General features: G+C 46.8%; 1 protein-coding gene across 6 annotated transcripts in view; it reads right to left on the bottom strand.

Moving 5' to 3' along the window:
- Positions 1-8,315: 8,315 nt before the first annotated feature.
- Myt1 (myelin transcription factor 1) overlaps positions 8,316-16,540 on the bottom strand; it is a 68,383-nt gene continuing 60,158 nt past the window's right edge. For 4 of the 6 annotated variants that reach the window (XM_008843333.1, XM_008843334.1, XM_008843335.2 and 1 more), the window contains 5 exons: positions 14,915-15,136; positions 13,046-13,137; positions 12,421-12,524; positions 10,589-10,732; positions 8,316-10,182 (listed from right to left, as the gene is read on the bottom strand). In XM_008843333.1, the coding sequence (XP_008841555.1) occupies positions 10,042-10,182; positions 10,589-10,732; positions 12,421-12,524; positions 13,046-13,137; positions 14,915-15,136 (703 nt within the window). In that variant the 3' untranslated portion in view covers positions 8,316-10,041. Of the gene's footprint in view, positions 10,183-10,588; positions 10,733-12,420; positions 12,525-13,045; positions 13,576-14,914; positions 15,137-16,540 lie in introns of those variants that run through there. The other 2 variants (XM_008843338.1, XM_008843336.1) reach the window with 2 other exon arrangements.

The following is a 16,540-nucleotide window of genomic DNA, read 5'->3' as shown; positions in this document are numbered from 1 at the left end:
TGTTGTTGTTGTTGTTGTTGTTGTTGTTGTTTTTTGAAATAGCATCTCTCTTTGAACCCAGAACTTACCCACCAAGTCCCCAGGATCCTCCTGTCTTCACCTCCCAGCACTGTACCATGGCCAAAGTTTTATGTGGGTGCTGAGAATTCAAATTCAGATCCTCTTCCTTGCATAGCAGTCACTTTACCAACCTGAGCTCTCGCTCCAGTCCCTAAACATTTATTGCTAAATGAAAGAAACCAGTATGAAAAGGCTACATGTTGTATAATTCCAATGACATGACATTGTAGAAAAGTAAAAATTGTAGAAACAGTAAAAATCTCAGTGATTGCCAGGGACAAGGTAGAGCATGAAAGATTTTTAGGTCATTGAATGATTATGTACGATACTGTAAGAGTGGAAACATGTCATTAACATTTGTCAAAAACCAAAAGTTGGGTATGTAGCTCAATGGTAGGGCAAGGGCCTAGCAACTTAAGCAAGGCCCTAGCATCACAAAAACAAACAAACAAAATCACAGAATATTTAGCACCAAGCGGGAACCCTAAGATAAACTATAGACCTTAATTCATAGTAATGTATCAATGTTGATACACCAGTTTTAACAGTGTATACTAATGTAAGCCATTAAGAACAAGAGAAGCAGCAGTTGTAACAGCATGCACAAAACCTGCATAAGCTCAAGCCAGACAAACTCCCAGCATGAAGAGCTCAGAAGGTGGGCACAATGTCCCAACCCTGACTGAAGAGCTACTGTCAATTAGTAGCTGCTGGGAGAGGGGGATTCTGTTTTCTTTCAGAGTATGGCCCCTGGTAGGTCAACCACACTGTAGTGGATGGCCAGGCACCCAAGGGTATGTGGACAGTACAAATTGCACTGCATAGAATTTAAAAAAAAAAAAAAAGGATACAATGTTGGGTGAATAGGGAAGCAGGGCTGTGGGACCTGAGAAAAATTAGGAGATAAGAACAGGAGGTCTGTGCAGGAGGTGAGGGTCCATTGGACTCTACTCTCTGCTGAAATTATAAACATAAAACTCTTGAAATTAAAGTTTATTGCATTTAAAATTTTATTTTGGGGGGGTGCTCTTTTTGAAACAGGGCCTCCCTATAGGTCCAGCTGGCCTGGAACTTGCTATGTAGACCAGGCTGGCCTTGAACTCACATAGATCTGACTGCCTCTGCCTCCCAAGTTCTGGGATTAAAGGCCTGTACCATCACACCTGGCTTATTGCATTTTTTTAAATTAATTTTTTCCCAGATATTTAAAAGCTAAAAGAACTCAGTGGCAAACGTATACAATGTAAAATAATGAAGACTTTTTCAGATGGAAAGCCAATGATATTAGATGGAAATACAGATCTACACAAATGAATCACAGGCACAGGAACTGCAGGGTTAAATGATCTTGCATCTCTGCCCTAGCAAAGACACCACTTCTTGCTTTATTTATCGCTGTGTTATAGTTGTTTTTATAATGGTCAAGTGTTGCTTTAGCAATTACAATAATGGTAAATGATTTTGATCTTACAGAAGTCTCACAGCCAACAACCCTGCTCTTGAGGTGCTCTCTGTCTAAACACCAGAGAGTAGCTATGTGGCTTTGCCTGCTCAGTACTTGGTGATAGTTGGGGAGGCTGTTTAAATGCTGGCTGTAGGAAACCCAATAGGTGATGTGCTTCACACTACCCAAAGTCTCCCTCCTCCCTTTTGCAGAACAAGTTCTTCCATGGAAGACACCCTACACTCAGCCCCTTCCATCATCCTGCAGTGGAGGTAGGCAGCAGAAACCTAAGGAACGATCTTACACTTGAGCGCGCTGGGGGTGGGGGGTGGGGCGGCAGTGCTAGGCAGCTGGATCCAAATGACAAGATGCAAAATCTGCCACAAGGTGTCACCTACTACATACCTGAATTGGGAAAAGGAATCAAAATGGGACATTTTAAAGGAAGACATTTTTCCTCATTTTAGGCCTTTTACAATGAAATTAAGAGTCTTCAGACAAGTATCAAGGCCTCTCTTCTATTCATACTACATTCCCACACCATGAAGACGCTAATCCAGAAATACATGTATGGAATGGTTGGGAAAGGAGGTCCTCAAAATATTTTCTCATCTTAAACCTCTTTTTAAAAAATTAGTCTTACATGGGCCCTTCTTACATAGTTTGCAAGAATTATTTTTGTATCACCTTAACTGGGCCTTTATAAGAAGAATATGTCCTTATCTGAAACCCTGCTGATACAGGGTCCTTACAGAGGTCATCTACAAAGACTCCTGGGATAGAACTACTCTGAGGAGGGACACCTTTAGGAGGTGGGACCCAGGGTCTCAGTGACACTGCTGCCAATGTCAGGAGCTCAGAATCCCTTACCCCTGAACCAGCCCTTCGGCCACTGTCCACTCTTCACTGTTTCTTATAAACTATGAGAAGGAAACTAAAGAAGAGGTCTTGGAAGTAAAAGCTGTGCTGGAAACTGCTACCTCTGGCTTGGGTAGCAGCCTGCCTAAAGCTGAGGAGGCAGCAGTAACAGATGAGTCCACACACTGGATGACTATGGGTATCAACCAAACCTGTGAGTACAAACAGGAGTACTTTTTGTTCCCATATGGCAGCTAGGGTCACAGCTATTAGGAGGCCACAAACAACAGGATGGACTCCATGTGAACATGGTAGCTAGCACAGATGAGAAATACTGAAAAAAGAGAGACAAGTTTGGGGCTACCCTTAGAGTGACAGAGGTGGTAAGTGACTAGGGGTCACTAAATTTATGTAGTAGGCAGGGGTGCCAGGCACAGAGAAAAATATCCAGCTGTGGGTCTCAAGAAGTCAGCTCCAAACTGACTCTACAGGCAGCTCAGTGCTAGAATCTGCATGATGAATCACTATATGTGGACTCCCTACACTGTTTCAGCACCCACCCAGACATGCCCAATGACTCAAAGCTGTCAATGAAGCCCACTAACATCCATTTCCCTCCATTTACTCAGTACTATGTGCTGTTTGCCAACAAGGGCAGATCTGTTCTAGACCCAGGAGACAATGGCATCAGCCTGGCTACTCCTTTAGCATCTAAAGGATGTTTAGATGGTGGACAGTTCTCCTGAGGCTGGAGAAAGCCAGTTCCTCCACTAACCTGGGCACCATGGCAACCCCTTCCCCTCTGACCCTTTCTGCACCCACTGGGTCATATTACTATGTAGATATTCAGTTGATTCACATCTCTCCTTCTCCTGGGGAAATGCTTGGCAGGGACCACCATCACATGGTGTCTAAAGCACCAGGCCTGGAGTGAAGGGGCTACAGGCAAACCCTGTCAACACAACAAGCCTCTATACAACCCAGAAAAGTTTCCTGTGCCTCAGTTCCCCCATCTCTAGATGGAGTAATCCTATTGCCTATATCACAGATAGTTAAGAGGTAGAAAGAGCCTGTGTGGGTAAAATAACTCAGATCAGACCATCATCCATATTTCTTTACATCCTCTTCAGAGCTGAGGTTTGGTGCCTAAGGGGGTCAAGGATTCCCAAGTAGTAAACCTGGGGATCATAAGTGGAAATCTGCAGCATTTCTTCTTGATCTTTACAACTCTCCTCCCCATCTTCAGTCCTAGACATTATCATATTTGTCTTCTGCTATTTGGACTTCCATAAAAAGTACTATGACAGGGGCTGGAGAGATGGCTCAGCAGTTAACACTGGCTGTTCTTGCAGAAGACCCAAGTTCGAATCCCAGCACCCACATGGCAGCTAACAACTTTCCTTAACTCCAGTTCCAGGGGATCCAACAGCCTCTTCTGTCCTCCACGGGCATTGCACAACATGGGTGCACTTACCTACATGTAGGCAATGCGCACATACACATGAAATAAAAATAATAAATAAAATATTTTTTAAAAGGTACTATGACAGAGTTAAAGATAAGGAAAGTATGAAAGAAATAGGCAAGAGTATGTCTGACTCCCAGCACTCAGGAGGCAGAGGCAGGCGGATCACTGGGAGAATAAGGTCAGTCTGGTCCACATAGTGAGTTCCAGGCCAGCTGTGGCTACAGGGAGACCCTGTCTCAAAAAGACAAAAAAAAAAGTGTATCTGATTTGTCAGAAGGTGCTCCTGAATCAGAGATGAGTGGGTCCCATGAGTGACAGACACTAAATTGGTAGGTGCTGGGGTTGTAGTGGCATTGTCCTGCTCAAACTTTTCTCCCTGGACTCCCATTAGGAAAGCAAAGCCACTCAAGCCCCACTTCTACTGACACTACAAGGCCTCTCATCTTGGCAGTAGTGTGAGTGTTCTGGGGTGAGTTCACAGTGAGTGAAGCTGTACTACCTGCTCAAGCTTCATGGATTTCAGGTGTATCCTTTGAGATTTGTACTGGCTGGTGAGGCTACCAGGCTACCACTGGCATAGCCAACCCTCAGAAGCCCAAACCAGCCCAAATAGACACCTTAACCAACTGTCACACCAGTTATAGATAGGGGTTGCCTGGGAGTTCAGGAGACTTTGTGTTCCATGAGGTGGGCAGGGTATAGCACATGCCCTTGTACACATATTCATGCATTGCCTTCCAAATGACCCGAGTAACCATCCATTCTTCCTCCACTCTGCACACTTGCCCTCTTTAGGGCTGCTCCACAGTTGGTGCATCCAGATGGCAACATCATCAGGTAGGTGTTTCAAGGAGGCACAGTGGTAGTCCATTTTGGCAGCTCTTGTATCACCATGGAATCTTTAGCTTAGCGATGAGGACTGATACCTTGCTGAATCCAGGGAGGTCCAGGCTGGGAGCAGCCATTGAGATGCTCGCTATTTGTCTTACGCATATGGAGTATCCAAATGGAGCCCTAGAAGGTGCCAGAGCTAAGAAAGGTAGACTTGGGAGATGGAGTTCTCCACTCAGTGCAGACATCAGCCTCAGAGATGAGGAGGAGGCCCCAAATGTGGTCTAGGAAAGGCCCCAAGGAGCACCAAAGGGCAACTAGTGTTTTGGGGGTAGAGCAGAAACCAGAAAGAAAAGCAATCAGGCTTCAGATAAGTCAGCATTAACACAGGTCTAAATCCTGCAGGCACTGAGAGGAAATCAATTGAGGCAGGGACTACAGGAGTAGCCAAGAAGGGCAGCCTGGAGTATAGTTGTCAAATCAGCAGCCCCTGGTTGGCCCAAGGCACCCACAGTCATGGATCAGGAACTCTGTGGGCTCTGATTTCTTAACCTGACTTACTCTGAAACTCTATTAATGAAATCCACACTCCACCTCCTTTTGGGCATAGCAAAGGGAACAGGACAGAAATTGAAACTCTTTAGGGTTGTCCTTTGTCTTCATTACAAAGCCCGCAACAGCTGACATTTAGGAGCCCCTCCACACCTAACCTGTAGCAGCCTCCAGTGGGCCACTCCTAACTAATTAAAGGGTAAGTCCCACCTGAGCTTGAGACGCCACTCAGTTGTGCCGATGCTGACTAGGTACTGAGATGCTTCCTCCCTGAATAGGGAGGCAGTCTCTCCTGGTGACTTTGAACTCAAGCATTAGGTTAAAAAAAAAAAAAAAACAGATGTTTATATGTACCTGCCTTCACTCTCTCTCAAAATTCATCTAAAAAGACAGGTTTTAAGGCATAAATTTTCAGGAATGGGGAGATGAAAGAAGAGACAACAACGTAATTCAGAGGCCAGAAAACTCGTAAAGTAGGAAACAAATGGTTCAGGAAACCCAAAATGCTGAATTCTCAGAACCAACACAATCTATCATTCAAAATCCCCAAGAACTGGCAGCACCAGGTTTTTCTGGGAATGGGCAAGAATTCATACAAAGATGAAGGTGGAAAATATTTTCAGAAGCTGCAGACCCCCAGGTCCCTGACAGGAGAAAGCTCCCAGCCCTCTGGAAAAACTAGAGCTTTGTTTTCCTGAAAAAAAATCAGAGGAGGTTTGTAAGCTGGGACAGAAGGCCTTGCTGTGGGAAGAGGTCCTATACCAAAATAAATTCTGGAAGGCATCTGCTGTGACTTCAAGACAATTCCACTCCCAGTACCTAATAGGCTGGCAGTCTGGCCAGTCCCAAGAGACAGCATCTTCTTAGATGTGAGATCCTCTCATGCCACTGTCAACTGTGGGGTTGTACAATTTTCTAACACCCTGGAAACAGTCATGGTCCATCCTTCCTGAGCCTGGAAGAATTACTGTGCTCTGCTCTGTAGAGCCATGTACAGGTCCAGGACTGCTGCGTTCGGTTAATTTACCCTCAGGATACTATGATAACCAAAGCCTGAATGCATTGATCTGAAAGACTCTGAGAATTTGGGACCCAAATTCTGGGTTTCCAGTACCTCCCAGAATCCTGGAACTGAAAGAAGAAAGGATGGAAAACTTCAAAAGGTACTATAGGATCAAAGCAGTCGCTAAACACTTGAGACTCTTTAAAGAGCAAGGGCCCTCTTTCCCAGGATTTCCCTTTCCAGGAGTTCCCAACTCTCCACATGATACCAGGAGCCAGATCCCAAACATGGCCTCTCTTTGAAGTCTTAGGAAACCATTTTAAAGAGGGCCAAAGGGAGATTTGATTACACTGTCAGAGCCCCCACCTGCTGATGTCATGGCTAGCCCGGGGCTAGGGCAAGCTGCTGAGGGTTAGGGGTACACTTGAAGCCTGTCTGAGGCTGGATTCTTTCTTCAGTACCCACCAGTCCCCTCCTTCCAAAGTCTTCTATACCCCATATCCACACACTCCCTGCAGCTGTGACAGTGACTTCCAGGACCCTCCTCCCACCTACATCATGTTCTCAGTTCTGTGGACCACCTGGAAGCTCCACAAAAAACAGAGGCAAATAGATGTGTCATCAGACCACAGCAAAGCTCAATAAGGATGAGCTCCTGCCCTTCACAAACTGCATTCACACGCTTTGGTGATTCTTGGCATCACAGTTTTTTGGAATTATCTAGAAGCTCTTTGAATAAGTCCCATGCCATGCTGTATATGATTAGGAAGAGGCTCTGGTTTAGGGGCCTGGTGAGCAGTTACTCCAGCATGCAGTAACTGGCGAGCAGTTATTCCAGCATGCAGTTTTTCAAAGTCAGAATGGACCAGAGGCTTAACAACTATTCAAAAACAAAAAGAGAAAAAGACTGTGAGCAGAGGTGGGCCAGGACTAAAGAGCTGAGCCCCAGGCTACCAGCATCATGTGATGACAGATGTGTTCCTTTTTCCCAGTGGCATCTCATTCCTCCACAGTCCTGGCCTTAGCTACTTACCTCTGCAAGCAACAATAGTGGGGCTGTAGCAGCACCCTCCCCTCCTTGCCACCATCAAGGGCCATCACAGCCCTCACCTCTTTGACCAGCTCTCATGGTCTGCATTATTAAGATGTTTTCATCAGGGACTCCCTTGCCCACACCCTGTCCCATGCCTCAGCACCTATGCCAATGTGAAGGATTACTAGCCCCGACCACTAAGCCACTATTCTCAGTAGGGCCTTAGCAATGAAAACCCCAGAGCTCTTCCTCACAGTTATGCGGATTCTGCCTGGCCTGCTAATATATGCCCCCAGTGTCCTGGACCTTGTCTTGGAACAGAGGCTGGAAACATAATCCAGAGTTTCTAAAGATCTGTCAGGGAACATGGGTTCTATCTGCATATAAGAGGCTTCAATCTGCCTCCAGGCAACAGTCTTAGGAAGGTCAGGTTGAATGTGACTTGCCTTATTGCAAATCTGAATTTGAGAAGGCTAGAACTCTACCTGACACAAAAGTGTGATGATGGAAATGTGCTTCTGAAGGGCAAAAAAGCCAATGCACATGAGCTAAGACAAATAAAAGGAATCCATTGCCTCATAGACTGGGAAGTTCAAGAATAGACTGCCTTCAGGCATGGCTGGAACCAATAGCTCTGAGGTCATCAGTGAGTTCCCTCTTTCTCCCTCTTCTACCTTCTCAGCTCTGCCTCCCTCCAGAATGTCTGAGCTTTCATCCATTCATGACTAGGAAAGATGGTACCGTAGCACAGATCCACTGTATATCTCCAGTCTAACAAACAGTCTAGCAGGAAAACTGTTTCTCCCTGAACCTAGGAGAAAACTCCTAGGAAGAACCCTGATTTGGACATGCCCAGTTCATGGAAAAAGGCAGGGTGCAGTGACATGGACCTTAAAGAACCATACTTAAGGGAAGGCAGTTCCAGCAGAAGTATGGGCTGAGCCAACTTGAGGGACCCACATTGGTACCAGGGTAAGACTAGAATGGAAGATCACCTCTTGCCCTGACCACACAGCACTCTCAGGAGCATAAGGAGCAAAGAAGCCTCCCCACAGAACATAGCACCTACTCACAGTCAGACTTTTATTAAGAAATCATCCTCCAAACACACCATGAAGTGCTGTAGGTCCAACGTGTTTCCTGAGGAAGGAGGGTCACAGTATTGGGGTATCAAGGTCCTGGGCAGCTCAGCCAGTGAATCCAAGCAGCCGCTCAGAACTGACCATGGCCAGCACTCCCTCACAGCAACATGACTCAGCCATAAGAACCTCCACAAACGCAACACAAGAAACACACCAGAGCACACACATCTGCTCTACACTTAAATAATAATAAATACAGAATTTCATTTGCTGTTATCGGCCTGAGAAAAGGAACCCAAAAGGAAAAAAGAAAACCAGAATACCTTTCTCTCTGCTGGACCAATGAGGGGGAACCCAAATTATCAAAATTCCTCAGTTACAAAATACTTTTTTTAAAAAAATTCCATTATTAAAATAATAAATAACAAAATATATAAAAAATAACTCAGTTGCATCAAAATTATAACTAGAAGTTATATCAAGATTTTCTGGCCTATCTTATAGTCAAATACTTGTTTTTGCTTTGATTTCACTTATTTCACTCTTATGGTGCCCTAGTGTGTGGTCTACTTGCAAAAGTATAAAATCAATAAATAAAAATAAATAGCAAGCATTAACATAAAAGGGTGTGAATATAAATACTTACATCCTGACAAAATTAAATAATTTACAGAATATTTAAACTAGCTACTTTCAGTGTCTTCCAGGAAGTGCAATTTCTCTACTTTTAAATACTAATTTGGAATTGCAGTCACAATGGACTTAGACTCTATTTACACAGTAGGAACATCGTGTTTTTAACACATTAAATTAAAATTTACCTTCTTCACATCTTGAATGGATTTAAAAAGAAGTGAAAACTTGGTGGTCTCCCATTAGGAATTTACCCCTTATCTCACTGTCCCCACCTTGGTCACCTTGGATACAGAGGTAAAACCCACCCAGGGAAAGGTAACAATGATGGGTTAGGGACCTGGGTGGAGGTGCAGGAATGAAAGGCCTGGCCCCGTGGTCCTAGGCTTAGAGCCAAGACCAGGAGTCTAAAAACTATAGCCTGGAAGGAGCAAGTCTGCAATGGCCTCTGAATGCCTGCTGCACAGGCTATGGGCTGATTTTTCAGGGCCTCCAGGTTTACAAAAAAAATTTTAATTCCTTCAGCTGACTGGCTATGATGCTTGTCAACTGTGTAGACTGCCATCTGGAAGGTCTATTCCTAGATTCACCTTTGGAGCAGAATGTTGTGCACCTTTAACACAAAGCTGAATTAAATGAAAACAGAAAATGTACTTGCCACATGGGCTTCAGTGAGCAGAGTCAGAAGCCCAGGTGTGCTTCCAACTGAGACTAAAACCCACCCAGCCCACGGCTGCCTTGCCAGCCTTGACAGACAATGGAATACTGTGGCTGCAAACTCCAAAACTTCCCTGAGAACCTTGTCCATGAGCTTCAACTGGAGACTTTGAGCTGCTCTTCAGATTTCTTTCAAAAAAAATAATAAATCACTTTGTAATACTTCAGTATCCCCAGGCACTCACATGGGGAAGTCTTTGCACCTGGGCCTGATGGGGACATCATAGGAGACACTGATTTCCAGGCTCCCCTTTGGGTAAGCTGCCTGAGGCTGTACCCAGGCTGCCAACTAGAAGTAGCTATGAGTCAGAGGATCCCCACTGTGAGGAGCAGAGCAGGGGAACCTCTGCCCAGTGCAGCCTAGACCTGAATGCCCCTCACAGCTTGCTTGATGGTTTCCAGAAGTCCCTTGTTCTCCGGATTCTGGTAGCAGTCCTGATTGGAGTACATGTCAGTGAGGGTGCTCACATAGGCGTCAAAATTCTGTTCACATATTGGCTCCTAGAGGACAAAACCAGGTTAGCAGGCCCTGTCCACAGTAGGCCCCGTGTACCAGAAACCTGTGGGGAAGCCTCAATCCCAGGCCAACAGGGCATCAATGGCAGCCATCCCTGCTAAAAACCCATAAGTGTTTCTATCTATAAAAATCCCAGCGACAGGCTTACCATTACTGGGACCCCATTCTACTCCAGCTCATAAGCTCCCCAGGAGTATTAGAGTCATGGCCAATAGCTGTTCTGCCAGAGCACAGAGAACCCCACCAAGGGTATAGGACCATTCCTATAGGACCTTTTCATTAGGACTCATGAGCAGAGTAGTGAGGGACCCCCACCCTCCCTGCCGTCTGAAGAGTTACTAGGGCAGCTGCCAGCTCAGCTGTGGTACCCACTGGGCCACTGATGCCTACCATGTGTGGAAGGCGGATGTTGGCAAGACTTTGGATGAGGGCCTGGCTCAGCCCAGACAATTCCAGAAACAGGGCTTCATTCTGTTCCTCAATAAGCTTGTTCTCCTCCTCGATGTTCTTCAGGTTCTTCTCCATGGAAGAAATCTGTGTCAGAGACATGGAAAATGCTGCCTGCCCTTGTCCTGTCCTGCTGGTCGAGCACTGGCCATACCTCACAACATTGTGGGACAGGACAGAGACCATAGGTGGGGAAGAAGGCTGGTAGAGCCCTAGTTCTTGACAGAGGTAAGGACCTTTGGAAGTAGCCTGTACCCAGGGGAACTAGGAGCTGGTGTTCCAAGTACCCAATGCTATGTGTGACTATGGTTGTCTGTGCCTTGTCCACCCTAGAGATGGAGCAAAGGGATAGACTCTAAGGCTGGGTTCAATCTCTGTTCACACCTGCTATATTATTATTTCTCTAAGTTTCCTGTTCCTTTCTGTAGGATGGGAATGACTGCACTCATTTTGTGGGTGTCAGACTTCCTCTGCTTCTGAGTTTTTTCCCTCCCACAAAAGATCAACAAGCTGCCTGCCTAGGTTCCAGGCCATTTTCCCCAAACCAAGCACAGGCAAGCCTCTTCATCTTCCACACCCTAGCAATGAACCTGCACAGGGTTATGCTGTTCCAGAGGTTCCTGGTGTTAAAGGACAGTCCCATACCCAGCTGTATCCCTCCAAGAAGCCCGAGTAAAAGGCTGAACTCATGAGAGGATAATGTATAACAAGAGGTAAAAACCAGTAGTGACAAACGTAGCTTTAAAGGACTACATGGGAGTAGAAATCTGAATTCCTTTTCCTTCAGCCCTTCCACAGCTAGCGTGGAACTCACTCAGAGAGATAGCAAGGTCTTCCAAAGCAATACTAGTAAAAGGAAGCAATCAATGTTTTAAGATGGACTTAGTTTTGCATTTTAGAGATAGTGTCATTTCTCTGTGTTCTCCAGACTACTCTTAAATGTTGTCCTTCTGTCTCAGCCTCCTTGGTGGCTAAGTAACTGAGTACCACCATATCTGGCTCTTAAATGATGGGTTAAGAGTGTACTGCTCTTGTAGAGGACCTGAATTCGATTTCCAGCACCCATGTCAGAGGGCTCACAGGCACTTGCACTCACATGCACACAGCCACATACACACACACACACACATAATAAAAAATAATAAACCTAAAGGACTGTAAAAGTGAATCAGTAGCTCTTGCAGAGGGCCCAAGTTCGATTTCTAGTGCCCATATGAGACGGCTCACAACCTCCTGTAACTCCCATGACACCACCTCTTCTCTGAACCCCATTGAGCAGCCAGAGGATGAGAGAGCACTCCTGTTGGCAAACAACAGCCATGCTCACTGGCATTCACACTAAAGACTTTCCTCCAAGAGTCCTGAACAAGGGAGTGGAAAGAGACTGATCTAACCCACATTCTACTGAGGGATGGGCAAGGCCCCCACTGGTCTGTGGCTGTGCTGGTCCAAGCAGGCAGAAGGAAGATGAACTGCCCATGCAAAGAAGACTAGAAACACAAATTGGACAACCAGTACTAACAGGGTCAGAACACTGGCAGACTGCTCTCAGCAATGGGACTAATCCAAGAGGATGACTAATACTACCTAGACCATGATCCTAAGAGTAAGACTCTTAGGCAGTGCAGCAGGTAAACAGCTAAACAGCATACTGTGTGCTGTGTGCTGTGTACTGAGCTCTCCATTAGCTCAGCACCAATAGTGTTGATGGAAGCAGCAGTCCGAAGGCTAGCTCTGGGTGGAAGGGAAGAGCCAGGCAGAGCAGTGCCACCCACCTGGGACTGCAGCTGCACCATGGCAGCCTCCATCTCCGAATTGGACTCGTTCAGGTCTCGTATCTCCTGATTCAGCTGCTTGATCTCCTCGTCATTCTCCAGCACTGCCAGAAAGAAAACAGTTGTGGCTCTGACAGCCTATGTTGGAGGCAGAAGGGGAGAACCTTGTGTGGTAGAGACCCTCTTGCCAAGCCCTGAGCTCCTTTGGACATGGATGCTAGGAAATCTTGGAAACTGTGAGAATAAGATTGTGCTTGTCTCCTGGCCTTGGCCCTTGTGGGAGGAATAGGTCTCTTCAGAGGCATTAACTGCTATGACCAAAGGGAGGTATGTTCAAGATGGGAGGGGGCCACATTATCCACAAACCCATGGAAATGCCTTCTGGTGTTTCCATCAGGCTCTGATGCATATGGTCACCAAGTCTCAGGTCAGAGTCAGCATGACCATCAAGAGAAGCCAGGCCGAAGCATTAAGAGCTTCAGTGGTAAGGTTAGTGGGTCAGTTGGCTCAGGAAAAAAAAGTTGTTACTACTATGGCTCATGCCCAGAGGGGCTCAGCTTCCCCATCCTCTTCCAATAGCACAGAAAAGATGACAAGAAGGGACATCCCAGAAGGGTAGCCTCACCATCACTTGTCTTGAACTTTGGACTGAGAACCTCATCCCCTGAGAGTTTTCCCTTCTTCCCAGCAAAGGTTGCTCTAGGACAGCCAGACAAACTGGAAGTAGAAGTTACACATCACTGACCAGTTCAGAGACACAGTCCATGGACAGGTCCAGGATTTCACACCAGGACCAAACCAAGCACATTCCATCTTACCCAGAAGACCCTGCAGTCCTCCCTATGGTGGAACTGCTCCCCTTCAGCTGCCTGTCTTGCATTGGGGAGCAAGGCTGCGGTCCAGGCAAAGGGCTGAAGAAGGTACCCCCTCAAAATTCACCCTGTTTGGCACAGCTGTGACTGGTCACAGGTCCTGGAGGGACCAGGGCATTGTTGCTCCCAGGTGGTGTTCCTCTGGGGGTCTGAGTCCTGCATGCCCCACCTGCTGGCACTTTGTAGTACTGATCTCCCAGAGGGGTCCTCAGAGCCAATCCCACCTGAGAGATCCTTCAGGATATGGTTGTGCCAGCAGTCACAGGTGATTTCTTGGATATAGCTATTCAAGCAGAAAAATTGCATAAAAACAATGTGGATTATTACACAATACTTCAAGTTTGTGCAGTAACTTCATCCACATTATAAATAATCAAGATGGAGGCAAAGTGAGATGTACTTCAGAAGCTCAGAGTTTGGCCACCTGGCCCAGGCCCCTGCAGCCTCCTCTCTGGACTTTTTGGCCTCTCCCTTATCTGCATCCTGTGGCCATCCCAGAGGCCCCATTTTTTCTGTGTTCTAAGCCAGCCTTCGCTCTCAGAGGCAATTGGCCAGATCCTGGCTCACAACTTTCTGCCTTCTCTCCTTTGTATCTCTGCGACCTTACTTAATGGTAAGTCAGGCTCTCCCTAGCTCCTGCTATGAAAGGGCTCATCTTCCAGACAGCTCAGGATGAGCTTCTAGCTTTTTCTCAAGCCCTCTTTGCCCTCTACTCCGCTGTTTTCCCCTAAGCCCAGATCACCACCATTCACCATATTTAGTCACTCTTTTTTTTTGCACAGTATGTATCCCCACCTTCTCTGTCCAAAACACACCCAAAAGAGCAAAGACTGGTTGTCCTTTTGTTTTCTGCTCTATCTCTAGCCTTTGATGCTAAGTGGACTCTCAATAAATGTTTTTGTTAAATGGATGTATTAATTCATCTTGTAGGTGTAAGAAGAAGAAAGGTGGGAAGACAGAAAAGAGAGGAGAGAGGAGAGGGGAGGAAGAGAGGAGAAGGGGGTAGACATTGACTTTAGATCCAGACAAAGGATACTGGACAAGATCAGGCAATTTCCTTATGCCCCTTGACCATAGTTGTGGGCTGCCCAGAACAAAGAGGAAGTGGAGCTGATGAAGCAAGGCTCCCTCAGCCCTGGGGAAGGTATTGGAGACAGGTGACAGCATGAGCTCTGCTCAGGCAGGAAGGGATCTAGTTACCAGATTCCTTGCAAAGCAGGCAAGAGCCTCTCCCCAGAATTCAAAAACAATCCCAATGGGAGAGGCAGGGCATGAAGTATGGGAAACAAACTTTTCCAGAGAGGTCAGCAGCCTAAAAGAAAATGTGAGCATAGACAGGGTCTGCTCACGTATGGCCTCCGTGTCCAGCATAGCACTGCTCATAGGGACAGTGAATACCAGAGCATGGAGAAGTACTTATGAGAGCAAATACATACTGCAAACAAACAGACACCATCTGGCACCAACAGCCTCCATAGCTTCTCCCATTCTGCTGCCTACTTGGGCCTTGCTTTTCCTTGTAGAACTGCTAGTCCCACTGAATACTAGATTTTCCCCTACCCCCAGGGGTTATATCCCAGCCCAAAGCCAGATCCCTGCATGCTGACATGCGGATCAGGTACCTCCGGTGGGTGAGGAAGCTGCCGTTGGCATGGCCAGAGCCGTCGCAGCCCGGGGTCGGGCAAGTAGGGCCCTCATTCTTCAGTGACTTCCAGGAGAAAGATGAACCATTGAGAGCACCCTCTTTCTGCCTCCGGGCGGCCAGCGGGCAGCCAGAAGCACTCCTGTGAGAGGCGTATTTGCCGCTGATGTGGCCGAGCCCCACGCAGCCTGGAACTGGACACCTGGACACAGAAAGGCTGAGGTGACCACAGGGGCCCTGGGTGGGAGGATCTGGGAATCCTGCCAAGCCAGGTTCTAGAGACCTAGTTTCATGCATAAAGCGCTCTCGAGTAAGGCAAGAAGCCAGCCAAGTCTCATACCTAGCCTTCTAGATGGGGCTGCTGTCGCTCTCCCTTCTGGCCCTCTAGCCCTGCATAGCAGGGCCTACAAATCAGATGCATGGCAAGAGTACCTTGAGCCATGCAGCTCAGGGGCAGCAGGGCCTGTCAACCTACCGCTTCAAAGATGAAGCCTATCATGGGATGGTACCCAGGGATCTCTAGAGAACATAGTGCTCAAACAAGAAAGTCTTGTGCTAATATCCCATAATCATTCTGCCAGAGGCTGGCCAAGAGCAGTGCTTCCTTTGTTCTAGGCATTTGAGGACAGGAATAAAAGCCCCTATGGAATAACATAGATGAGGACTGACAGGTGTCCCAGGCACAGTGTGTGAAGGATGTGCCTGAGTCAGTGAAATCTGGGGGAACCCACACCTGACCCAGATCAAGATCCTCAACTGGTAAATTTCCAGTCCGTCGTCTCTCCAATAAATGAAACTCAACCAAGTTAGCATATCTCACATTTTCACTGTCTGCTAAGCACGTGGAAAACGCATAGAACCCAAGGACATCACTGCCCCACTTTTAGAGGCTTGTGGGGGTACAGAGGTGCCAGGGCAAGACATACTCAAAAGGACAGCGCCAACAGCAGAGTCTCCTGCTGCAGGACAGGATGAGGGCACAGGACACACTACCAACAGGAGGGCAACAAGGTGACACCCCATCTCATTCCAGGTAGCCCTTCGAGATACCTTCCCAGTCACCTCTGCCAGAGCCCCGCTTCCTCAACTGAACAACACCTCTCCCACCTCTCCTTCCATTCTTGTCCCTCCAACCCATGTAGGCCTCAAACAGCATAGACTATCCACAGGGCTAACACAAGGTATTCTTGGCCTGTAGTCCAGAGCAAGGGAACATCAAAAGCCTCCCATGGAAGCATTGGATAGCTCACATTCAGTGTCTGGCCCCTCAAATCTCGATGTCTACTACTCTAAGACCCAGTAACTTGGGCCAAACAGTCAACCTAAGATGAGGAGCTGGTCTTAGAAGAGGTCTCTGCTGAGTGTCCAGCATCACAAGTTCAAATGGCTAGCTAAGAGGGGCTCTTCAGTCACTATAGACAGCAAGTCTGAATTCTTCTTACCCACTTACAAAGCTCCAAACCTCCTTGCAAGGAAGAACTGATGCTGTTCACTAGAATCTCATCTGTGAGTAGTATTTAAGAATGATTCCTTTCTCTTAACACTGGTGTCAAATATTCAAAATCATCAAAATATCACATTAAGACATGCATATGGCATGAGCTGG

The sequence above is a fragment of the Nannospalax galili genome, unplaced genomic scaffold (assembly GCF_000622305.1).
Source record: "Nannospalax galili isolate Female #2095 unplaced genomic scaffold, S.galili_v1.0 scaffold160, whole genome shotgun sequence".
In the NCBI taxonomy this organism is placed as follows: Eukaryota; Metazoa; Chordata; class Mammalia; order Rodentia; family Spalacidae; genus Nannospalax; species Nannospalax galili.
This window is presented reverse-complemented; position numbering and strand designations above follow the sequence as displayed.